The sequence below is a fragment of the Egretta garzetta genome, unplaced genomic scaffold (genome assembly GCF_000687185.1).
Source record: "Egretta garzetta isolate BGI_Z169 unplaced genomic scaffold, ASM68718v1 scaffold271, whole genome shotgun sequence".
NCBI classification, from domain to species: domain Eukaryota; kingdom Metazoa; phylum Chordata; class Aves; order Pelecaniformes; family Ardeidae; genus Egretta; species Egretta garzetta.
In genome coordinates this window covers 367398-390566 of record NW_009258669.1, presented here as the reverse complement: position 1 = coordinate 390566, position 23169 = coordinate 367398, and the positions used below count along the sequence as shown (strand labels likewise).

Below are 23169 nucleotides of genomic sequence, written 5' to 3'. Positions count from 1 at the left end.
GCCACACTATTCCTGATACAAGCCAGGATGCTGTTGGCCTTCTTGGCCACCTGGGCACACTCCTGGCTCATATTCAGCCGGCTGTCAATCAACACCCCCAGGTCTTTTTCCACCAGGCAGCTTTCCAGCCACTCTTCCCCAAGCCTGTAGCGTTGCATGGGGTTGTTGTGACCCAAGTGCAGGACCCGGCACTTGGCCTTGCTGAACCTCATACAGTTGGCCTCGGCCCATCCATCCAGCCTGTCCAGGTCTCTCTGCAGAGCCCTCCTCCCCTCGAGCAGATCAACACTACCACCCAGTAGTGCAAAGCCTTTAATTTCAAATGTTTTCTTTTTCTGTGTATTCAGAATTAGGCCTTTTGAGCTACTCTGTTATGTAAATTATTTTTAAGTGAAAAATATCAGGTTCTTCCTGTTTATGGAAGCCTGTACAAAACACGGGAACACATTTTCCTTAGCAATCAGAAATTTTTTAAACAATACAGAAAAGACAATACATTTTTTCAAAGAAGGTTTTAACGCTTTTACACAGCATACAACTTTTTGGCTCCTTCATACCAGATCAGCTTTCTGACATCTTCTGTGCTGGCCAAGGCTTCAATCATTTTGCTTTTCTCTGCTTCAGAAACTGAAGAGGAGTACATCTCTAGGAGGAATTCCCAGCCATCACTAGATTTGGCTCCAGCTGTAAATATGGCTTTCATAACATCACTAGGCAGACTACAGGGGAAAAACAAAACCAACAACAAAACAGAACAACAACAAAACAAACAAAAAAAGGGGGACATAAAAATGGTCATCTGAGAAAAGAAGGAAGAAAAGTCACAAAACGAAAAGATTAGCTTGAAAAAGATGCCCTTCCCTTGAGCAATTTAATTCTGTAGCAATTGTAAGTTTGCTAGAGTGAATTCATGCCAGTCTCATATTTAAGTCACTGGGAAAAAGTCATGTTAGTCACATGAAAGCACAGTAAATTGTACAAAAATCTGAGTAATTTTCTGTGGCTCAAAATGCACATGAATCCAGAGCAGAATGAATTCTGCGAGATAAGAAGGTATGCTTTGACATTGCTACAAAGTAATCCTCCTTGGAAGCAATTTGTGGCTGGTTTTTCAGTCACACTTATTGTGATGGCAGATGAAGTCTTAAATTCCTAGCACAGTTCTCCCTCTCATCTTAGAACAGCAATTACTTCTACATGAGGAACAGTAAAAGAGAGAATTAAGTGCTTTATCAATATTCAATTGGTGGTGGTGTGGGAGTTTTCTTGTTTGTTTGTTTTGTTTGGGTTTTTTTCCCCAAAATAATGGTGTCAAAGTAACAGGAAAACAGGTAGATAAAAGAAGTGGAAGCCCAGTTTTTGTGGTACCTCATTGTTCCATTAGACTTCATCCACCTCTCAAACATCTCGGTGGCAGTTGTTCTACAGTTTCTGATATCATGGGTGCAGGCAAAAGCTAGCAGTGTTGACCGGAGCTCTCGTTCAGACAGAGTCCCATCATCTGTCCAACTCTGTTGATCGATTTTATCTCCAAGCAGGTGCTCTATTCTATTCTAAAGGAGAAAAAATTAGCAATAGCTAATTCTTCCTAAGAGGATTTCATAAACACAAAATTAGTTAAAAAAAGAAAAAAAAGTTTTAGAACTGTGGAAGTTAAAAATAGTAGGTTTTCATCTACCTATTCTAATTTACATATACCATATCTTACCTGTATGAAGAAATATCAGATACCATATAGATCTGAAAGATGTGCCAGGTCTACATCTTAAATTGCACATAGGAACTGAAGACTACTCTTCAAGCTACAGTTCAGACTTGTATGTAGTCAGTTTACTATCTCAACTCACAACTCCTGTATGCTGATCTGCTTGTAACTCCATCAAGTGACAGTTAATAAATCTTAGTTCAGAGCATAAAAACAAACCAGCCTTTATCTATAGGCTGAACACCTTTTGTAGCTTGCCAAAACCACATTTAGGTGCCTGACCAGCTACCACATCTCAGCTGAAACACCTGAACTTAAATATAACCTCATAGACGCTGCATCACAAACCATAGCTTGGGCTATTTATCACAATAGATCCATAAAATACTAAATAAGGAAAATTATTATAGTAGTGCTTTTTGTTTCTTGTAAGTTTCCCTAACCACTCACGAATTACTCTTACCTAGTATGAAGAAAAACATCTGCTATTTTACCTAATAATTTAATCATTTTCCCTCTAGACTAAAGCCCTTTGCTGATGTTCTACAATGTAAAGCAGCAAGGATAATTTTAAACCTGCAGATCACTATAGAGAGGAGGCTTCATAATAAGCAGGTAAACAAAGAAATGAAAGACATTTCCTCAGCAAGAACTGAGGCTACGATGTTGATTTCATTGCTAAGTCTGTAGCACTACATTGTGTTAATCTATTGCACAGCTGGAATGGGACAATGATAACCATTCACGTGTTCCTATTTTTACAGAAAACAGTTTTGTTTTTTGCCACTGCCTCCAGACAAAGCAATTAGATCTATGATCTGCAGTCACTCTAATAATTTTAGAAATAAATTTTCTGTACTTGAAAAATGTCATGAATTCTTTTTAATTGCATATCTGTACTACACTGGCATTTGTAGCCAGTATAGCAAATCCCCAGCCACCACTGTGTTCCCACTGCATTACATTCCCCAGAAAACAGTGCAGGGGAGGGTGGAGGTCGACCCAAAAAATTTAGCATTTCAGTAAGAGATCATTACTACTTAACAAAAGCAGGCAAGACTGGCAACTATCTAGTATCCCCATCCAACTTCGTGAGATTACTGAATATTTCAACAGCCAATACTTAAAAAGATAACTATAAAGAACATTACAGCTAATTATTTCAAATTATAATTTACCGAAAATGAAGACATACCATGACTCGTGCCGCCAGTTGTTGTTCACCCTTTTTCTCTAAAAGGCTGTATATAAGACTCAGCTGAAACAAAGCTTGAGTGAGTGGTGCAGTGCTGCTCTCTTTGTTAAGGTAATCTATCAGATCAAACGCCTTTTCCAGAGATTCTTTTCCTAGGCTATAGGTCAATGAACACAAACATTAAAATGGCTTCCAGAACAAAAGCACTCCCTGAAATAAGATCAGAAGTGATGCTCTCCATTACATTAGCAGAGGGATAGGTGGATAGAGGGAATAACATAAGAAACACTTAGATGTAGACATTTTTATATTATAGCATCAGTAAGATAGCAAGAAAGCAACAATGGCCACTTACATGTTTTCACTTAATGAAATGAAAGTAGGTAAGGAAGTGTGACAATGATGTCTGAAAATATTTATTGTAAATGAGGGTACTTCAATACAGGAAGCAGCTGTCAAAGAGGCCATCCAGAATGCTCAGCCTCACCTGCTCTGATGGCAGTGGTGAAAGGCAAGCGAGGGAGCCAGTAAAAATCTCAGGGGCAAATAGCTTACTTATCTAAAGAGGAGCACTCATTGACAGAGTACAGGAAAACAGTCAGCTAAGCAGTTTATCAGACTCTAAAGAAAACCGTGCCTTCCAGAAATGGAAGCTATCATGTGGCTCTTTGGGATGCAAATAAATGGATGCTGCTATAAAGAACAGGGAGATAACATCTAACACCAACAGTGAAGCATTAGTGAAATAACTTAATGAATGGTGAACAGTTTCGATAGGATAATGAAGACTGAATTAAAACTTCTCTGAAGCAGTCTTCTCTAGAAACTAAGTTTGATCTTCTTTAAACACATATTAACTATGATTTCCAATATTGTCTTACCCTGCAAGGTTGAAGATATTGTTGATCAAATTGGCTCTGTCTTTAGGACTCAAAGCAGTGTGATTTTTTTTCAAGAGATCAATCAGTGTTTTCCAGTCTTCAGCATAGTGTACTATGTAATAGCCATTCATGTCCACATTGAATTTTATCCATTCCACCTCTTCTGGAAGTTCAATGACAGCTAATGGGCAGATAATCAGTTAGCAGCAGAAACAAATCTTTAGCAACTGTTTGTTCAAATCTAAATCTATGAAGTAGACTAGTTCCAGAGAGTTAATAAATCCTTTTCTACCCACTAGTTTCCCCCTACTATGAAGAAGGAATCGCCAGTACAAAGGTTCCACGAGAAGGCTCCAAAATTCCAGGTTGTACTACTTCCTCCTTCTTCCTACATCTGATGGAAGGAACAGTATCACAACCTGCCCTGAGTTGTATCTATGTAGTTAAATACTTAGTACAGTAATTTTTCTCCTTTTGTCCAGTCCTCCTTTCAAACCACCCCATCTCCTCTCTGCCCATTTTTGTATGTATATAAGGAGCAGTTATGTCATATAAAGAAACATATAGAGAAATGGAGACAGTATTAAGTAGATGAAAGGCCATACTCTAGTTTCACAGTCAAACTAAAAGAGAGGGTCTGGTAAAAAAAGTTGCTGGTTCTACAACTACTGCCAAAATCATCAATTTGCATAGCACCTACAAAGCCTTTGAAATTTAGTAAGTACTCTACCCCAAACTCTTTCGTGCATGTCATATCACATCATATACTCTCGTATGCTCCTCATCCAAGTTTCTACAGCAAGTGAGGAATTAGTATGATGAACATGAGACCACTAACAGGGTCATTTAAGGTGAAAGAAAAATGATTAAATCAGGCTACTTACCTATTAGTTCTAGTAAGATAAAGAACACATTGAATTAAACAGCTTTGGTTTTCCATTCTAATATTTTTTTTCTAGTTTTTTCTAAAACTCCATCTCAAATTAAGAAGGCCAGGAATAACTTGAAGGCTTTGTAAAACCAATGTCAGAATGACATAAACCAAAATTATTTACTTTAATTACAGCACTTCTAAAGTAATTTTAGAGGGCTGGCAGTTTGTAAAAATCAGTAAACAGTAAAAATGTCAAGATCAGCTGTAAGAATTTGATTTTAAATTGGAATGGTTTTATTTCAAAAAGCAGAGGTACAAGATTGGTTTATGAATTAAAAATAATTGCCAATACTGAACAGTAACTTTAACGGGGGAGAAGAAAACACATCAGTAGATATAAGATGATGAGTCATACCAGCTTCAATAAAATGGAAAAACCTATTCACAGCTGTGGAGAGAGATAGTCAAAGTGATTTTAGCACAATACTACAATAAGAGTTTATAGTAACTGTTCACTTAGTAAGGAAAAAAAAGGGCTGAATAAAAAACCCCTCATAAACTAGCAATTTAGGATTCAAACTAGCCACTGCAGCAAAAGCAGTGAGTTTATGTGAAAAGATTGAAGGGTTTGAATTTCTACAACAGCATTCTCAATAACTTAATCTCTTCCAGATGCAATATTTTCTTACACCATTAAAGAAAATAAATAATATTTCAGTGGAAAGTGACTTCCTCACATTTCAGTACACTGGCAGAGCAACTCTCCCATTTCTCACTCTCTAAAGGACATGCAGTTTGAGAGATTTTGTGCATGCACTGGGATGAAAAGAGTACCGGCTTTTAAAAATTTCAAACCTGTGCTTTTGCCCCAGTTCCTGCCATTTACTTGTACATAAAATGCTATAGGGAACCAACTCTCTAATGATCATACCACCAGTAGTGCTTGGCTCCGGATCTCTGACATTATTTTGTACTATGTATGCCTTTATCTTCACATCTTATGCAAGTGTGTGCTCAGAAAGATCAGTAATCTGTAACACTTAAGTACTGCTACCAAAGTTTTGAGGCACATACCTGACTTTTGGTCCAGTAAATATGCATTAGTACAATGGGTAAAGTTGCAGCTACTAGTTATGTAGGTGAGAGGAATATGCCATAGATAACTGCAAAGGAAAACAAATGTTTACTGACATACACATACATAATTTGTCTTGAAGGGTTTGTTTGTTTGTTTGTTTTTTAATTTAAGCATTTTAATGTATTAGTAGTACACTGCATGTTGTGTAAATCTCACTCATATAATCAGAATACAACAAAAGAATACATGGACAACATGTACAGCAATTATTTTTTTTATTCCCACAATATTGAGAAGTGGGAAAATCTCACAGAATCATAGAATGATTTGGGTTGGAAGGGACCTTTAAAGGTCATCTCATCCAATCCCCATCCTGCCATGGGCAGGGACATCTTTCACTAGGTCAGGTTGCTCAAAGCCCCGTCCAACCAGAACTTGAATGTTTCCAGGAATGAAGCATCCACAACCTCTCTGGGCAACCTGCTCCAGTGTTTCACTACACTCATAATAAAAAAGTTCTTCCTTATATCTAGTCTGAATCTACTCTCCTTTAGTTTAAAACCATTACCCCTTGTCCTATTATTACAGGACCTACTAAAAAGTCTGTCTCCATCTTTCCTTTAAGTATTGAATGGCCACAGTAAGGTCATCCTGGAGCCTTCTCTTCTCCAGGATGAACAACCCCAACTCTCTCAGCCTGTCCTCATAGGAGAGGTGCTCCAGCCCTCTGATCATTTCTGTGGTCCCCCTTGGACCTGCTCCAACCGGTCCATTTCTTTCCTGTGCTGAGGACTCCAGAGATGGATGCAGTACTCCAGGTCTCACCAGAACAGAGTAGAGGGACAGAATTACCTCCCTCAACCTGCTGGCCACGCTGCTTTTGATGCAGCCCAGGATACGGCTGGCTTTCTGGGCTGTGAGTGCACGTTGCCAGCTCATGACCAGCTTTTCATCCACCAGTATCCCCATGTCCTTCTCTGCGGGGCTGCTCTCAATCCCTTCATCCCCTAGCCTGTATTGATACCATGGGTTGTCCTGACCTAGGTGCAGGTCATCACGCTTGGCCTTGTTGAACTGTATGAGGTTCACCTGGGCCCACTTCTTGAGCTTGTTCAGGTCCCTCTGAATGGCATCCCATCCCTCAGGCATGTCAACAGCACCACTCAGCTTGGTGTCATCTACAAATGTGCTGAGGATACACTCGATCCCAGTGTGTATGTCACTGATGAAGACATTAAACAGTACTTGTCCCAGTATGGACCCCTGAGGGACACCACATTTCCTAGTACTTCTTCCTCAGTTCCAGCATGCTAAGTAGCTTGTGGAAAGTAACACGGACAGGAAATCTCTGGCTGTATCAGAAATTTAGCCACTATTATTTTCACCTCAGTTCAATGTCCTGTCTTCCTGAAATTTTAATAAATGATTTATATTGATTCAGGTAAAAGACTCAAATTCCGAATCATGGTAATAGAAACCAAAATTGATTGCATACCACAAAGACTATCTCAAGTGAGCTGCAAGCTACAAGAATAAATGCTAAGATGCCTCATAATGATGATAAGGACTTGGCTATTTAGATTGTGTATGACTCACACAGAACGCTCTTCAAAAGCATTTCACGCACTCCCTGAATTGACATCAACTGGAAAGAGAAGAATAATTAAGCCTAACAATTCTTCCTTTCTTCCCTTACCTTTCAAACACAGATCACTTTCCTTCCTCCACATAACAAAAAGAAAACAAAGCCCTGTATCTTCCAACATTTCAAGAGACAAATTCGTTTCATAGGCCTGATTCTGCAAGATGATGCAAAGGACTCAGTTCCTGTTAAGGCTTTAAACAACTGAAAAAAACCACCAACATCTCAAAAGGATTCAAATCTACATATTTTGGTTTGTTACAAAATACAGTAATAATATAAGACATATTTGCAGGAAATTCATTTTTACAACTAGCAACTGCCGCATCTTTGCTTCTTCAGCATTTGCGTATGTACTTCCTTTTAGGTTTTGGTAACACAGTATTGCCTCTCTTATATATTCAGCCATTTGCTGTCATGCATTAGTGCCATCTTAAAATTTTTAAGCCAAGAAAGATTTGATTCTAGCTTCTCTACTTTCCTCTAACAAAGCCCAAGATGTACACTGAATTTTGGCAGGAAGGAGCAGAGGTTCTAAACTAAGACATATGCATCTGTAACTCTTGCAGACTTCTGCAACTTGCCTTTCTACAGCTTCTCATTAACCACACAAAACTTTCTGAAATGAAAACTTTACCTGCGAGATCTTCCTTTTGGTATTAAAAAACCTCAAGAATTCATTCTATTTACCACAACTCATCATCTCAAGCTTAAAAGCTTCAGAAAAGGATGCAACCAAGAAACTCAGCTTACAAAGGATGCCACAGATTTTTACCAGTTGTCTGGGTGGAAATAGACATGGACCTTCAGGCAGATTAGATGTGTGAATTTCTGTGCCACATTCTTTATTTACTACCTGCCTTCAAAGAAAACACTAGAACCCCTGAATACAAGTGAGAAGAGTACAAGATATAAGAAAGATATTTACAGGTAGATTTTAGTGGATAAAAAGTATTAAGAAGGTAGCAACCTTGCATCTGATGTCCAATTTTCTGGTTCCACGCGGTACAAAAATTTTTCTTGTTGTACAGAAATAATCTTTCCCTTTCGGACAACAGTGACTAAAGGAAATCCTTTATGCAAAATCCAAGTTTTCATCAACTTTTTTACATCTAGTGTTCCATTGGTAATCTGTAAAACATGACCATAACATAACAAGAAAATGGCACATGGTGAACATTTTTAAACCTTCCTCCTTAATTTACAAAGTAAGTAGTAGCATGATTCTGCATCTGTAAACGATCACTTTGACACTGAGCTTGTAAATTTCATAAGCAACAATTTAGGGGAGCAAGTGGGCTTTATTTTCTTAAGTTGAGGGATTCCTAGCTAATCAGTGGAAAGACAAATTGGAAACATCAGGTAGGTTGAAATGGTATGCCATGAAAATGGAGAAGAGACTGTTACAGAAAAGAAAGTTATGGTAACATCCCAAGCTCCCCACTTCCCTTTCTCTTTCCTTATTGGTATTCTGATATGATGTGGGTGTTTCAGGTAAAGATATTTTTTTAATTCTGAAATTAATATTAGAAATTTAATTAAAGCGACAGCATTTGCACAACAAAACCAACAACATATCCTTTATATTAAGCACTGTCTCTCTTCCCCCCCTCCCTGCCACTTACCATAGCCTTTGCGTAGCTTAACCTCCAACCTCTTCCAGTCTTTCAGGAACTGTTTTTCTACAACATCCCCACTGAGGCACTGAGGGACAAGTACTTTAAAATGCCTACATATCACTGTCTCTTTATTAGCAGAGATGATAAGCCAGCCAATATGTTGCCTAACTTATGAAAATGTGTTTTAGGTTGAGCCATCAGGAACAGAAAGAAATTAATATATCATTCAAATTACATCTAACTTTTACCAACCTAATCTGTGTCTTTCTCTAGTTTACCTCATCAGCAACTTACTGCCCACTGTTCTCCATTCAAACCAACTATAACATGTACAGTTTAGTCACATGAAAAAATACTGTATTGTTTATGTAGAGAATGACCATAAACTTTAAATAGAGGTTTCAATTCCAGGGGAAGAGCTCTCTATCAAAAGTTTAAAATTTACAGAATTTGAAGTCTACATGGCTTTTTACGTTTTACATACTCCCCAAACCCATTCTTGGCTAAATACTCTTCCTTTGTCTTGTTATCACAAGCTGGTTTTGTACTACAACGTAACATTACGCAATCCCTTCATAAATTGCCCAAGATGTGCTGAACGTATGCTCTCACTTTCTTTTGCCACTCATCTTTTCCTTTCCTTCCTGTTACACTTTGGCACCATCAAGAAATCTATGAGATCAATGCCAGCCATCCAAAAAAACCCAAACAAAAAAAAACCCAAACCCAAGATGAGAAGAATGTTAAAAGATCAGGAAACTAATTAAAACTAGAATTTGCACCTTGACAACTTGCCTGTTTCGCATCTCAGAGTTTTGCGCTAACACTGTGAGCCACCTAAAGACTGGCAGATTTGTGTCTAAACTGTAGAGAGACATAAGTAATTTTGAAATTTGATCCACTGAAATAATTCTATTCCAAAATAGAACCCTCCCCAATCACTTGAAATTAAACCAATTGTTTGGAAATTATAGGTTCATAGTTTCATCATAGCAAAAATTTTATTGACATTAATTGATTTTATTGACATAACTTTGAACAGCAGTTCCAAACTCCAGTGAAAGCAATGCATGAAAATTACTTCATCTTTCTTCCCTCAAGGTATACAAAAAGTTTGCTTTCTGTGTTACAGATTTTTCATTTAATTCACATGCAGTTTTCTCATCCTCACTCCAACCATGATTGTTGATTTTCACAGAGAAGGTTAAGACTTAAGAAATTATTGCCCATTTTGCTGTGTGGACAGTAGAAATTTCTTATCAAAGAAAAGGTCACTTTTACATTTGCAATTTTCAAACACATTCAGCCTAGGTGTAATTAATGGGAGTAAAAAGAAAAAGAGACAGTCAGTTTGCTGAATATCACAGATTTGCTTTTACTATTATCGTAAATAGGGGAAACAACTGAAAAGGATACCAAAGATTTCAATACATGATAATACTAATTATTTAATTGTCATAAGGGAGATTCAATGAAATAGTTCACATCTAAAATTGAGAAGAATGAAGAAGTCCAGAGAGAGATATGGCCTCTTGTATTACGAAGATAAAACTTTGAAAGAAGCGTTTAGCAGATCTGGGCACTGGCTAGAGACCAAGGGCACTACTAATAGTATCAGTCAACTCAAAGATGAGATAGGTACACAATATTTTCTGTGAGCTACTCAGATTCATCTAGTTCATATAGTTTTAATTATTCAGACATCTATGGGGGGAAAATATAATTGAGCAAAGACTTTCCATCAAGTTAATAAAATGGATGCAATTTTGATACCAAGGGCGTAGCAAGTAATCAGAGATATGAGCCTGTCTAGATTTGAGTGCTAACCAACAGTCTGGCTGAGAATCTGAAGGTGAAAGATCATCAGAAAGCAAGAGAAAGTAAGAATTCGAGATACAAAAAGAAAAACAGTAAGACACAAAGAATACCAAACCAAAGGAAAATGGATACAGGGACAGTACATCTCATTAAAATAAAAGAGGTAATAGATGAAAATCAGCGGTAAGAAAGTAGTGCAGAAAATGCAGTACCTTCTCAGGGAAGTAAAATAATAAAATCCCAAATGTAAACTAACTCATTGCCTTACAAGACCAGTCCAGCTAAACCAAAAGTCTTTGGAAAAAGACAATATGAAGGCAAACATTGTAACCAGCACCAGAAAACATCTAAGGAACCAGTTCGTGTGTTCCTCCACATGGAAGAGCAACTTCTGGCAGATAATGCTGTTAAATACCTGGTGTCAGAAGGAATTTGGCAACTACTAAAATAGCACCAACCAAAGGGTTGTTTCTCATTAAAATAGGAAATTCACACTGAGTTCTGATGTTAGATGTTACTAAGTTGATTGGATGTGATTCACTTAACAATACTAATACAGGTGGATGAAGCAATCCCAAAGTTTATAAGGATTACTTTGACTCTTAAAAGTTGATGGCTGAGGTTCCAAAAGACTGGAGAAAGCAGCCTGCTGAGTTTGCAGAAAAGCTGAATTTGTCCCATGGACAGTAGGGTTATAATAAAAAAAAAAGTTCTTTTCTGAGCTAAGCAAGTAATCTAAAGTTTTGAGAATTACTCTTTTCCCATGCTCTAGTAACAGTTAAGCCTTGCATCTAGTAACAGTTAAGCCCTCACATTAATTAAATGTGAAGCATCTGTGTGGTGTCCCTAGCCATCTCTCTGTGGTATGTTCTCTATGTGCGCATGACTGAAGACAGTTGGTCAGGAGGCTCCATTTTGCAGAGGCTGAGGACAGGAAAGCCTGTTTTATGCTATAAAAGTCGCTATACAAACCAGAAGAGTTCTCTGTCATACGAGAGTCACAATCTGATATCAGTAATAAACCATCACTGGCTGGCAAAATAGTGACTGTGTATGACTAAACACACAAATTTACAGCCACCTGCAACAGCTGACAATAACTAACAGCAGCTCCAGTTCTGCAGAAGTTCAAATATCATAAGGTAGATGCCAAGAACCAAAAATAAACATTAGGTTGGTATTCTGCCTAGCACTCACTTGTGTGAGGGAACCTCATGTATTTCAGAGACTTTAATACATACTATGCTGTACACACATCCACAGGGAAATCTGTTCCCTTCCCTTATACAACTATGTTGACACTCCCTGGGGATACTCAGCAGCTCTTTCTTGTTGGGACCACTCTCATTCTCTCTGGAACACAACCTCCCTCTTGCACAGTCTACCCCTTACACTCTCTCCCCACTCTCTCCCTGTCATGTGCTCTCTCCCTTGGTCTTACACCCTCCCCCCCCCCGCCCCGCTCTCTTTCCATCCTTCACCCTCTCTCCCTCCCTCTCTCCCCTGCTGTCTCTCCCTTCTCCTTCACATCTGCCCTCTCACCCCCGCCCACCCCAGCTCCCCCTGCTGCTGTCCTTGTTTTCTTGCACCCTTTCTCTCTCTCCCCGCACCCACTTTAATCACACACAGCCTTACCATTTAATAGCTGCTGAACGAAATTGTTCCCTACAATCCGTTTTCCTTCTGTTGAAACAGAAAGCTACCACTGAAACAAAGTTACACCAGTACAGAGTATCCCAAGACCTCTACAGGAGTTGGATTCAGCTATTTCTTGAAAGTAAAGATTTGTCCTGCATTTAAGATTAATATTTTTATTCTGGTCTTAACACACTAACAATGCAACTCTAGAGAGGACATGTACATACTGATGTGTCCACACATATAGATGTGCATGGTAGTGCTTACCCACTTCCAGCACTTCTTTGGGATGATACTTAATGGAGTCCTAGAAGCTACAGGAATCTCCGTACCTATATGAGCAAGAACTTTGGAGTATTTACCAGCAGTGTATAACCTTATTTCTTTTATAAACAAGGAAATAAATAAAAATTTGCAACAGATTTAGAAAAGGAAAAAACCAAGAACAGTGTATCAAAAGTGGATACCTCATTCATGCTGTCCCACAAGTCATCACTCCGGGCAGATCCATAGTTGTGATTATGCAAGTATACCTCAATGCCAGCTTGGAAAACATCCTTAGTGAGATAGTGCTTCAGCATCAAAAGAAGTGAAGCCCCCTTTAGGGAGAAAAAAAAAAGAAAAAGAATTGGCAAATTAAAGTACTTGTTGAAGCATATGCATATTACACCTCTTTTACAGTAGAAGAATAACTCAGAAGCTGTCAGATTTTATCCCAAATGTTGTAATTTGAACAATTACCTTAACACTCAGTTGCACTGGAAAAATATTTTTTTTGTATTTCATAAACTCCAAAACCAGTTACAAAAAAGGTCAGTAGAGCTTGACATTTTTTCTGCTCTGGAAAAAAATATTTTTCAATATTTCAAAGTCTCAAAATACTGTTACAAAATAGGCTAATAGAGCTTGACTTTTTTCCAATTAACGTAATCTCAAAAGTAGTGTCTTCTTACTGATAAGTCTCTGATGGCTGCCGTATTTCTTTAGCAATACTCTTCTTTGTGGTGCAGAACTGCATTTGTGAGACAGTGTTTAACAGTGATATGATATGCAGTTATATCAAAAAAATAAAATTACAGGAAAAAGATGAGATACACTTAGTAGGCTGGAATTGACTGTAGAAGGCCAAGTGCATTTTGACAGTGTTACTGTTACTGTGTCAAGTTACCTTGATATAAGAAAGTGCATCAAACATTTCTTCAATTTGCTCTGAAGACTGAACAGCAGAAGAGACTGGACGTGAAGAATTCAAGGAATCCTTCATCATAGCCTTAAAAATCAAATTAAGGAAATCTTCATCCTAGAAGAGAAACATCTGTAAGTGTCTGAGAAACTGGAAGATACATGGTAAGCAGAACAATAAAAGTTGTCTCTGCTTTGCCCTTCCATTGGTCTAACATGCCACTGCTCGCCTTCCTGCCAATGAAGAAAGAATTGTCAGGGAAGCATTTGTAAATCTAGTCTTTCCCTGCCATGTTTTAGCAGTGGAATCTCGGTCCTGAGTTTACATCATTATCCAGACCCTTAAGCTCCTGTCCCAGGTAAATGCATCATTGGCACTAGAGAAATAAATGTACCTACTAAGTAAGTTATGTGCCCAATTTCAGATTTGGCTCACTAATGTTTTCCATTCATTTACAAAAGCAGGGAATACAAAAGCATGACTACTTTAATATTAAAGCATGAAATCTAGGGAAGTTACTCACTACAGTGACCTTTGCGTGAATGTAAACACCACCCTAGTGATCCTAGTACCAAACTCTCTTCCTTCTTTTCTTCTAGAGTGAAGATATTTGAATTTAATACATTGTTGCCAGAATGAGAGGACCCCAAACACTGAAAAGCAGCTGATTGTTCTGGTATTTGTCCATTTAATTTCATTGAGACTCAAGCAAACAATTCTCTGTACAGTTTCCTCTATACAGTAGCGGGTTAAGGAAAAAAAAAAAAAGGTAAGACCTGTGTATGATACCATAAAGACACCCTTTGAAGTTTAACATTTTAAACCTATTCTTGAATGCAGAAGTTTGGAGTGTTTTTTATTTTTACCAAAACACAGTTTGGCACCACCAAGTGGTGAAATGAGATGTTGGTGAAGGCACCTTGTCAGGCACCTTTTAGAATGAAGTATAAAAGTGTTAGATGTGTCATTGCTAAAATATTAGACTACGTTTGTGTCCTCTCCTCACTACACATGCATCCAACACGCAGAATGGCTAATACAAACATACTTTCAGTGTCCATCAAACTCAACAACCAAGCTAGGCCAAATAAAAAACTATTTAACACCTGGCGCCAAGAAAGAGTTCTACTGAACCAAGTTAGCAACCCAAGTTTCTTAACGCAGTTGTTACTGAATTAAGTACTGGGTGAATTAAGAACTCAAAACTCATACTCTGTCACAATGCTGACAACACCACAATCCAGCAAGCAGGAAACAGTCAGTACCTGTCAGGTTTTTAATCCTATGACTAGTGCAAATCACATAAATACTCCTGGAAGCTGGTTCCAGAGCCCAGGTGTCTCCTCTCCTAGGAGATACCTTTACCCAAGATGCAAAATCAGTCTCTCCACTGCCCCCTCCATTTAGTTCCACTAATCTTTCTCTGCCTGCATTCAGTGACAGGGATGCTTTACAGCAGTAACTGGTATCCCTTCCTTGGGGAGGAAAGATCAACTTTGGATCTTTCATGTTTTCCAGAGTCTGAGAAGCTAGGTCACTTAGTACCTGAGTGAGTTTTTAAATGATCACTAGGTTATTACATCAAAAAGATTCTGTCCCTCAGCCGTATGTGTAAACAGAAGTGCCAGTGGGAGCAGTGCTTTGTACTATTAATGAAACTCAGTGCTATCAGAATCCAGGGGGTGGGACTGTAGGATACTTTTATACCAGGTCCCCTGATCTGTGAATCCCAAACTCATTCAGACACAAGCAAGTGCCACAGTGATGGGAAGACAGGAATTAATCCAGGCATACTTAGTAACCTAAAGCTCTGGTGCTTCCTAAGTCTATTAGGAAAAATAGAGACAGATAAACTTGGTCAACAACATGCCTGGACTTCCCGTGTAAAGATTTTAAGTTACAATTTGACATACAGATACCCACACCTTTTAACACTTGCTATTTTGCACGCAATGCTTTAACCTACACAAAACACAAAGACCGCATGTAGACTACTACCAAATTAAAAAAACCCCACAAAACCAACACGCCGTCCCCAAAGTCCCCCCCAAACCCACTTCCAATATAATGAAAGTGCCAAAGCAGAGGAGACATAGTATAATCTCAGTGGTGCCCAAAGCGAAGTTCAATGTAAGCTTATAAGTATCAGTCCTTTATAGTTGGCATTGAAAAATAGATCTTAGCAAAGGTACAGTAACTGTAGTTACAGAAAGTACTTACTGAATGTAATTCTGGAAAAATCTCCTCCATGGCAAAGTACTCCATGAAAGTGGCAAATCCCTCATTCAGCCAGAGATCATTCCACCATTCCATAGTTACTAGATTGCCAAACCACTATAAAAGACCAAGATTCTTTTTCAGAAATAAAATCAAATGAGTACAGTAACACTCCATCCATCCTCAGCTTTATCTTGAGGCAAAATCAAGCTCAGTCAAAACCACAATGAACAACTCCCTAAGTACATCAAGACAGAGTTGCACTCTGCCTGTTGTACTGGAGAAAATACACCTGCAGGTATTCTGTACAGATTCAATGCACAATCCATTCACAACAAGGGCCTGGGGAGAATTTAAGGGCAGAATTGCCTTTGAAGAAAAACCCATCACATTTAAACAATGACTTCCCTAATATAGTACCTGATGGGCAAGCTCATGTGCTATCACTGCAGTTATTAACTTTTTATCCCTTGCTGAAGAAGTATTACTGTCAAACAAGAGTGTTGTTTCTCGGAAGGTGATCAAGCCCCAGTTTTCCATTGCACCAGACTGAAAATCAGGAATTGCAACCAGATCTGGAAAAGATTTGAAAGAAGCTTTTGAAAACAGCTAGTTAAAGCAATTCTGTATTTCAAGTCTACCTATTCTATCACATAATCCCTAAAAACCTCATTATTTAAATCCTGTGGCGTGGATGTGCTCACATCTCAAGCATAGAAGACCCACAGATTTATAGCCGTGTTTCTCTAGCAGTACTCTTACACAAACAACTTAATGCACTACACAGACACTGCCTATAGATCTTGCATGCACACAAATCATGAGGAAATGGGGCTGCCCGTACTGAAAGTAATGTCTTAGAAGACGGTATTTCATTATCTTTCCAGTCAAACTGACACATGCAGAGAAGTCAGGCTGCAAATTTTGCACTGGTGAACATTATTCACAGACTGAGAATTCTGCATCTCCCTACCAAGGCACATCATGTTAAATTTACACCCAATATTTTTTTGGTGTTATGTACAAGCATAAGCAATCTAGTGTCAAAAGCTCACAAAAATTTTCCAGCTTCGAAATCACTTAATACTCGTACTCAGTCAAACATGTAATGATTTTTTTTTAATAATCTTGGGAGAACCTTATTTCACAAATGTTTTATGCCACCTTTTTTTCCGTAAGCACATCTTTTCAGAATGAAAGTTTCCCTGCATTTCTCAGAACTGACTAGAGCTTCTTCTTCTGTTTACAAACAGTTCAAAAGAACTTACCTAATTTTTCAAGAGGGTAGTTTATTAAAAAGTATTTTTGATAAAATTCCAGAAGTTTCACTGCTGTGTTTAGAGCATATCCAACTTGGTTTAGATGCTGTGGTATGGCATAGACAGATACCTAGTCCAAACAGAGAAAAGATTTTGAAACTTGTAACTACAAAAGCTTTAGAAGTAAAAGAGCTGGCAGAAGTTTCTGAAACAGATACGACACGGTTTTGGGAGTACACACAGAGGTTACAAACACAGGTTATGAAGCTGTCAATAAAGATTTAATTTTTTTTTACTAGAATACTACTTATTCAGTAGTCAAAATACAGACAGATTATCCAATATGTATGCAAGAACAATTCAAGGCTGACACCTTTAGGGAAGGTGTTCAAGAAGGGTCTACAAGAACAGAAATTGATTCATTTCATTTTTTTGTCCCTCATGAGTTATTAAGTGACCCTCAATTAATACCTCAATTTGTAAGTTTAGGCTATCAGTATGATAACACTAGTATCATCTGCAAGAAATCCTCTCAAGAAATAATAATTGGCACAAATCCATTCCCCTACATAAGGTAGGGCCACATTAGACATGATATAAGCAGCATTCATATAAAAATTGAGAGCTTACAGTCTCCCTCTATTCATGCTGAAGGGGCTATATCAAGAAAGTAACTTTGAGCAGGTTACAGGTTGATCCAGGTTTAGGGTGCCCTTTCATACACAAACACAAACCACATTGAGATTCATTTTCCTGTTCTATTAAAAAAACCCAAACAAACCCCAAACCTCTCTCTTACTCTCCTACAAATCAGTAAACAAATGGATAGATGGATAGAGTGACCTTTTAATTTTTGAGTTTGAACCAAGCACATACCAGTAAGTATCCAATCTAGTGTTTGTGGAAGTACAAAAGTACTATTACCTGCAAATTAGCTCAAAACCAAAACATAAAAGCCCCTCAGGACCTTCTGGAGTTGAGAAAAATCTCATTACATTATGAACACACAGCAACTTTACTTCTACTGTAATCCATCTTATAACATTCATGACAATAAACTTATTCTGTGTGAACTGGTTAGCTCAAATTGAATTTCCCAGCCACAAATTTCTGGAAGCATTTTGAGATCCTATTTCATGGAAAATGTCATTATATGCTTCCTTGCTCTTACAGTCTCCCTTGGCCTACCAGACACTGTTGGCAACAGAACAACCCATTAGCTAGATTCTAGCCTTACTTGGTTTCACCATTCTTACACTTTCTCCCTCTAAGCTGGAAATACTGCTAGATCCCTTGTGTTTGGTGCCTTTTAAAGGTCTGCTGGACTTCCCTGACTTGGCCAAATCTTGCTTGGTGGTCAGAATGAAGGAGAACCACAGTTAAGAACCACTTCCCTCAGTCTTTTTCTCCTTTCCTACATAAAATACTTCTACTTTCCTTGTCATAAAATACTTCTAAAGTATTGACAATCCATTTAAGTTAGTCTCACTCTTATGAACAAAACCAAGCACACCACATAGATAGTAGTTTCAGCCTCTCTGCGAATACAAAACGTTTAGTATACTCATCAATTTTCTGTCTGATAAAGAACTGGCTATATGGTTTACCAGAACACAGTTCAAATACAGACCTGAATAGTAGCCACAAGAAAGAAAAAAAAAAAAGTAGTGGTCTAACTTTTCAGGTTAGACCAAACAGTCTGTCCTATTCGGCTCTAATTAGAAATACCTGTCCCAAGTCAGAACCAAAGCCTATTAACCAGCATCTTTACTTCTGTATATTGGAGTAAAGAGAGGGCTGCTTCTCCTGCAGTTCTAATAGCACTATTCCCTCTGGCTCTTTCTAGGAAGGTGCTGGCACTTCTGACATTTCACCACAAAGGGGCAGTTCCTGTTAGAGAGTCAGGAAAATCATCTCTTACATGAAACTCCTACACCTCCTGAAATAAGATTAAGAAGCACCTCCTAATATTACCCTGTTTTTCTTTAGTTACTTGAGCTGCACACGTTGTAGGAACTGCTCACTGATTCTGCAGGCCATATACCCACGAAAGGACAAAGATCAAACAGGACCAACTGTTTTATTTTTGGAACCTTTGGAAAAACAAAAACCCTACAATGAAATAATTGCATTCAAGTGACTAAATGGAGTTAGTCTAAATTTGATTTACTGCAGGGCATGTTTTTTTTTAGGTAGGTTATCTTTGCAGGTATAGCACATATTTACAGCACTGCTTGAAATAGTACACAGGCTTCCCTGGGAACTCTCATGTTTCTGTACATCATCTGAACAGCTCTTGGTTTGCATGACATTACTCCCTCACAGATGAAGTATTTAAACTAGAAGTGTACTTTCCAGCTCTGAAAGCTCCTAGGAATTTACATTTTGTAAATGTCCACAGTTAACAAGACTTGATGCCGAGTCCCTTGTTGTAAGTCTTCCCAACCTGGTATAAGCCCTGAAGTCAGCCCAACCTATAGCATATGGCTTTTGTCCACTACCTATGATGAGTATAATAAATCCAAGAAAATAAATACACTTAAAAGAGACAGAGTTTGCTTGTTGGTTTGGGGAATTTTTTATTTCCTTTTCGTTGGCTTGTTGGCCTGGGGGGGTGAGGGAGAACTTAAAGTGAAACAAACATACCAGACTCCCATTAGTTTCTCTACTGATGTTTTTCAAGTCTGCAAGAACAAAGGCTACTAGGTAGGTGCTCATCTTCAAACTCACAAAAAACTCATCTTCAACAATTCCATTTGTCATGGGAGTACTGGCTTTCTGCAAGTGAAAGGAAAAGATTGTTTTTAATGTAGACAAAAGACCACTAGGACATGCAAGGAATCAATGTTGAATGAAAGAATTACTTCACTATAGGAACAGTTTATAAGCAAACTTGCAGAATACCTTTATATTTTGGTTATTTTTTAGTGGGATAGATGATACTCACAACTTACTCATAGTGTAACGAAACTTAAGGAGAAATGGAACATTTAAGCCTATATACCCCAAAATTATTTGTCAAGATTTTATTATGCAGTATTATCAGACAAGTGCATTGCTGGAGAAATCATCAATCTAATTCCAAAGTCAACATAAAGATTAGCATTAATTCAAGAGAGCTTTAGGCTAGATGAGAGACACAGTTCAACATAGCCTACTAAAAATACTGGTATTGCATGAGTTAAACCTTTGTCTCTTCACAGAAGCCTCTTCAAAACTAGATAACCAGACATACTCATAATTTTAAAAAAACAGAACAGAAAAACCCTCAGATGCACCCTTACAAATCAAAAGAAATCACATTTAAAAAAGTGAAGGAAACCTAAGGTTTCAGTTAGTTCAAAGCAAAAACATGATCACCTTAAACATGCACTTCCAAAAGTAACTATCTGCTCAGTCTTTTGAAGTAAAATACTATGGTGTATCTTAAGTTACTTTTAGTGCAGAAGCTTTTCTTTAATATTAATCCTGGAAAAGCACGCTATATGCCTAAAAGTACTTTTCTGTACAGTCCTTCACAAGCATAAATTACATAGAATAAAGCAAAATGTTTAAAACCACTGTAGTGTAGAATAGTAAAGGTCTGGAGACAGGGATGGCAGTTCATGTACCATCTGAAACTTTGTAAATAAGTTTGTTTCCAGATATCACAAACATTTAAAAAACAACAATAACAGTTTTAGACAAGATCATTTCAAACCAAACAATCATTTAACTGCCACTGAAAATTGGCTGTCAGTCTTAAAGAGGATTAGATTTTTAAGCCTGAAGATACGTAATAATCTAGTCTGACCACTGCATATGAACAGAATGCCTTCGTTGGAATTCCTTCAGCAAATTCATACATTTCTGCTTTTACTATAGCTTCAGCTTCATAAAGAGGTGCCAACCCTATTTACGAAAATCTACTGTCACTGCAGATAAATTTGTTCAAAAATCAGTTATCCTCATTAAAAAAAACCCAACCAAACAAAACCACAAAAGAAAACACCACAAGCTCAAAACACACACAGTTTACTTCTAGCCTTAATGTGTGTCAGCCATTATATATTGCCATATTAGTGATGTACATGCTAGCTGAGAAGGCATGCTTCTGAGATCTCTTGCTCATGTAGTTATTTATAGAATATGATTAAGTTCACATTTAACCTTCGCTTGGATTGTTACCAAGACCTGCAGTTATTACAGAAGAATCTGTACCACTTCTTTTCCTAACAGGGGTTTGTTTAAGTGTTTAAGCTATCCTAGTAATGATCTCACCAACTCAATATACTTCTATACAACATGATCATCTTATTCACTTCTTACATTTCTTTATGCGTACAAGAATCAACTCAATAGCCTGTACTTATTGTATTGGGAGGCCACACTACCTAACAGGATACTTAATCCAGGCTAAATCTAAAATGTAAGAATTCAGTATGTGCTAGAGCTTTTGTGAGATCAGGGACAAAACCCATGAAATAAATCATAAAAACATGATTAAAAGAAGCTTCGCCTATAAAAATGGGTACCATTACAAGAGAACTCACTGATACAAGAAATGCTGTTGAGGTAGCATACTATTTCACAGAAACTCACGTGTCTAATTTCTTTATTTGTACTGTCACAAAAATAAGGATTTTATTGTAACTCACACATGCAAGTTGTCTTGACAAATTACAAAACCCAAAGGAACCACTTCTGAATGCATTAACAGACTGCAGGTTTGGATCTCATACAACAACAAAAGAGGAATTACACAGCGTAAAGATGGGGGACAAAATAGAAGAATACAGTATTGTTTGCAGTATAAACACAAATAAGTGATTATCTTGGAGATACTCTCCATTAGCAAAACTATAAATTAATTTGCTCTGTATGTTCTTACACCTTCTTGATAGATTCTAATTAAACCTCAGCTGTTCTTTTGACACAAGAGCCCGCATTTGATCGCTAGCATTAAACATACAGTTGCATTGCTTTTAATATCTTTTTTTATATTATCTTTGTTCCACCTCTGGAAGCTTTCTTAAATCATTATCAACCATACAGACAGAGTAAAAGCTTGACAGGATGAGAAGGAAGGAGAATTCTCAACCTGAAGGAAGCACAGGACCTGCCTATGGCATCTATAGGTATCTGAGAAGAAGACATGAAGACATGAAGTATGCAAGGCAGAAGAGGAATAAGCAGATCTGAAGGCAAATCAAGTGGTATGACAAACAGTAGCAGGAATCAAAACACCAAAAAGAGATGCAAGAAAGGCATCACATAATTTAAAAGGGAATTCATGGTGCAGGAGTGGTACAAGTCATTGAAAGAACAATTCCATGTAGAGAAAGATGGGTAGGAAAAAGACATTTTTTCTGTGCAGTACAGGAACAGCCAAATGGTATATATCTAGTGTGATCAATAGGGAAAATTCATAACACCAATGTTTAAGATTATACAAATGTGCAATACCAACCCATTTTTCACAATGATGTCATAAGAGATGAGCAAGAGAACATACAGAATATACCTGGATTGGGGTAGCAGTAAACATTCTATGGTAGTGTGCTGCAGTAGAAGCAGCTGAAAACAAAAATACTCTTGGTCTTTCATAGAACTCATCAGTGTCTTCCAGAGTACCCATCATCTACGGACGGTAGACCGAAGAATAGGATAGACTTTCAGCAACTTCGTGCAATTAGCTCAGCAATGTCTGCTGCACACATGCAGCAGTAGTAAACAATAGTTCACTTTTTGTACATGAAGAGCTATGGAAGCTGTTGAAAGTTGCCTTAGTCACTTGTCCAGCTCCTAGCAGAGGAACGTGAGTAAGCACCCTTTCTTGTTTACATAAAACAGGACAGTTGTCCAGCAGAGTCTGTTCTTCTTTCAGTGAAGAGAAGAGCAGCAAATAAAGTGCTCTTAGGCCTGGACATAAACTAAAGTGTTCCAATCCTGTTAAAGCAATGGTTGAGAATCACCACAAATCCAGGAACTTAAAACATTCGTGCACTGTGAAAAGGACATTATTTCACAAGGTTGCAGTTATTAGCCTGGTTTTCAAAAACGGGATAGCTACATCAGCAC

The 23169-nt window shown here is 37.9% G+C and overlaps 1 protein-coding gene across 2 annotated transcripts in view; it reads right to left on the bottom strand.

Annotated features, from left to right (window-relative positions):
• The window catches only part of LOC104135054 (leucyl and cystinyl aminopeptidase), a 37030-nt gene that overhangs the window by 5638 nt on the left and 8223 nt on the right, over nucleotides 1–23169 (bottom strand). For both annotated transcript variants that reach the window (XM_009648660.2, XM_035888473.1), the window contains exons 4-15: nucleotides 19756–19887; nucleotides 17119–17239; nucleotides 16271–16425; nucleotides 15854–15967; nucleotides 13619–13750; nucleotides 12918–13049; nucleotides 8346–8506; nucleotides 5730–5818; nucleotides 3782–3962; nucleotides 2901–3057; nucleotides 1369–1553; nucleotides 558–719 (exon numbers count right to left, since the gene is read on the bottom strand). In XM_009648660.2, the coding sequence (XP_009646955.1) occupies nucleotides 558–719; nucleotides 1369–1553; nucleotides 2901–3057; nucleotides 3782–3962; nucleotides 5730–5818; nucleotides 8346–8506; nucleotides 12918–13049; nucleotides 13619–13750; nucleotides 15854–15967; nucleotides 16271–16425; nucleotides 17119–17239; nucleotides 19756–19887 (1721 nt within the window). The remainder of the gene's footprint in view (nucleotides 1–557; nucleotides 720–1368; nucleotides 1554–2900; nucleotides 3058–3781; nucleotides 3963–5729; nucleotides 5819–8345; nucleotides 8507–12917; nucleotides 13050–13618; nucleotides 13751–15853; nucleotides 15968–16270; nucleotides 16426–17118; nucleotides 17240–19755; nucleotides 19888–23169) is intronic.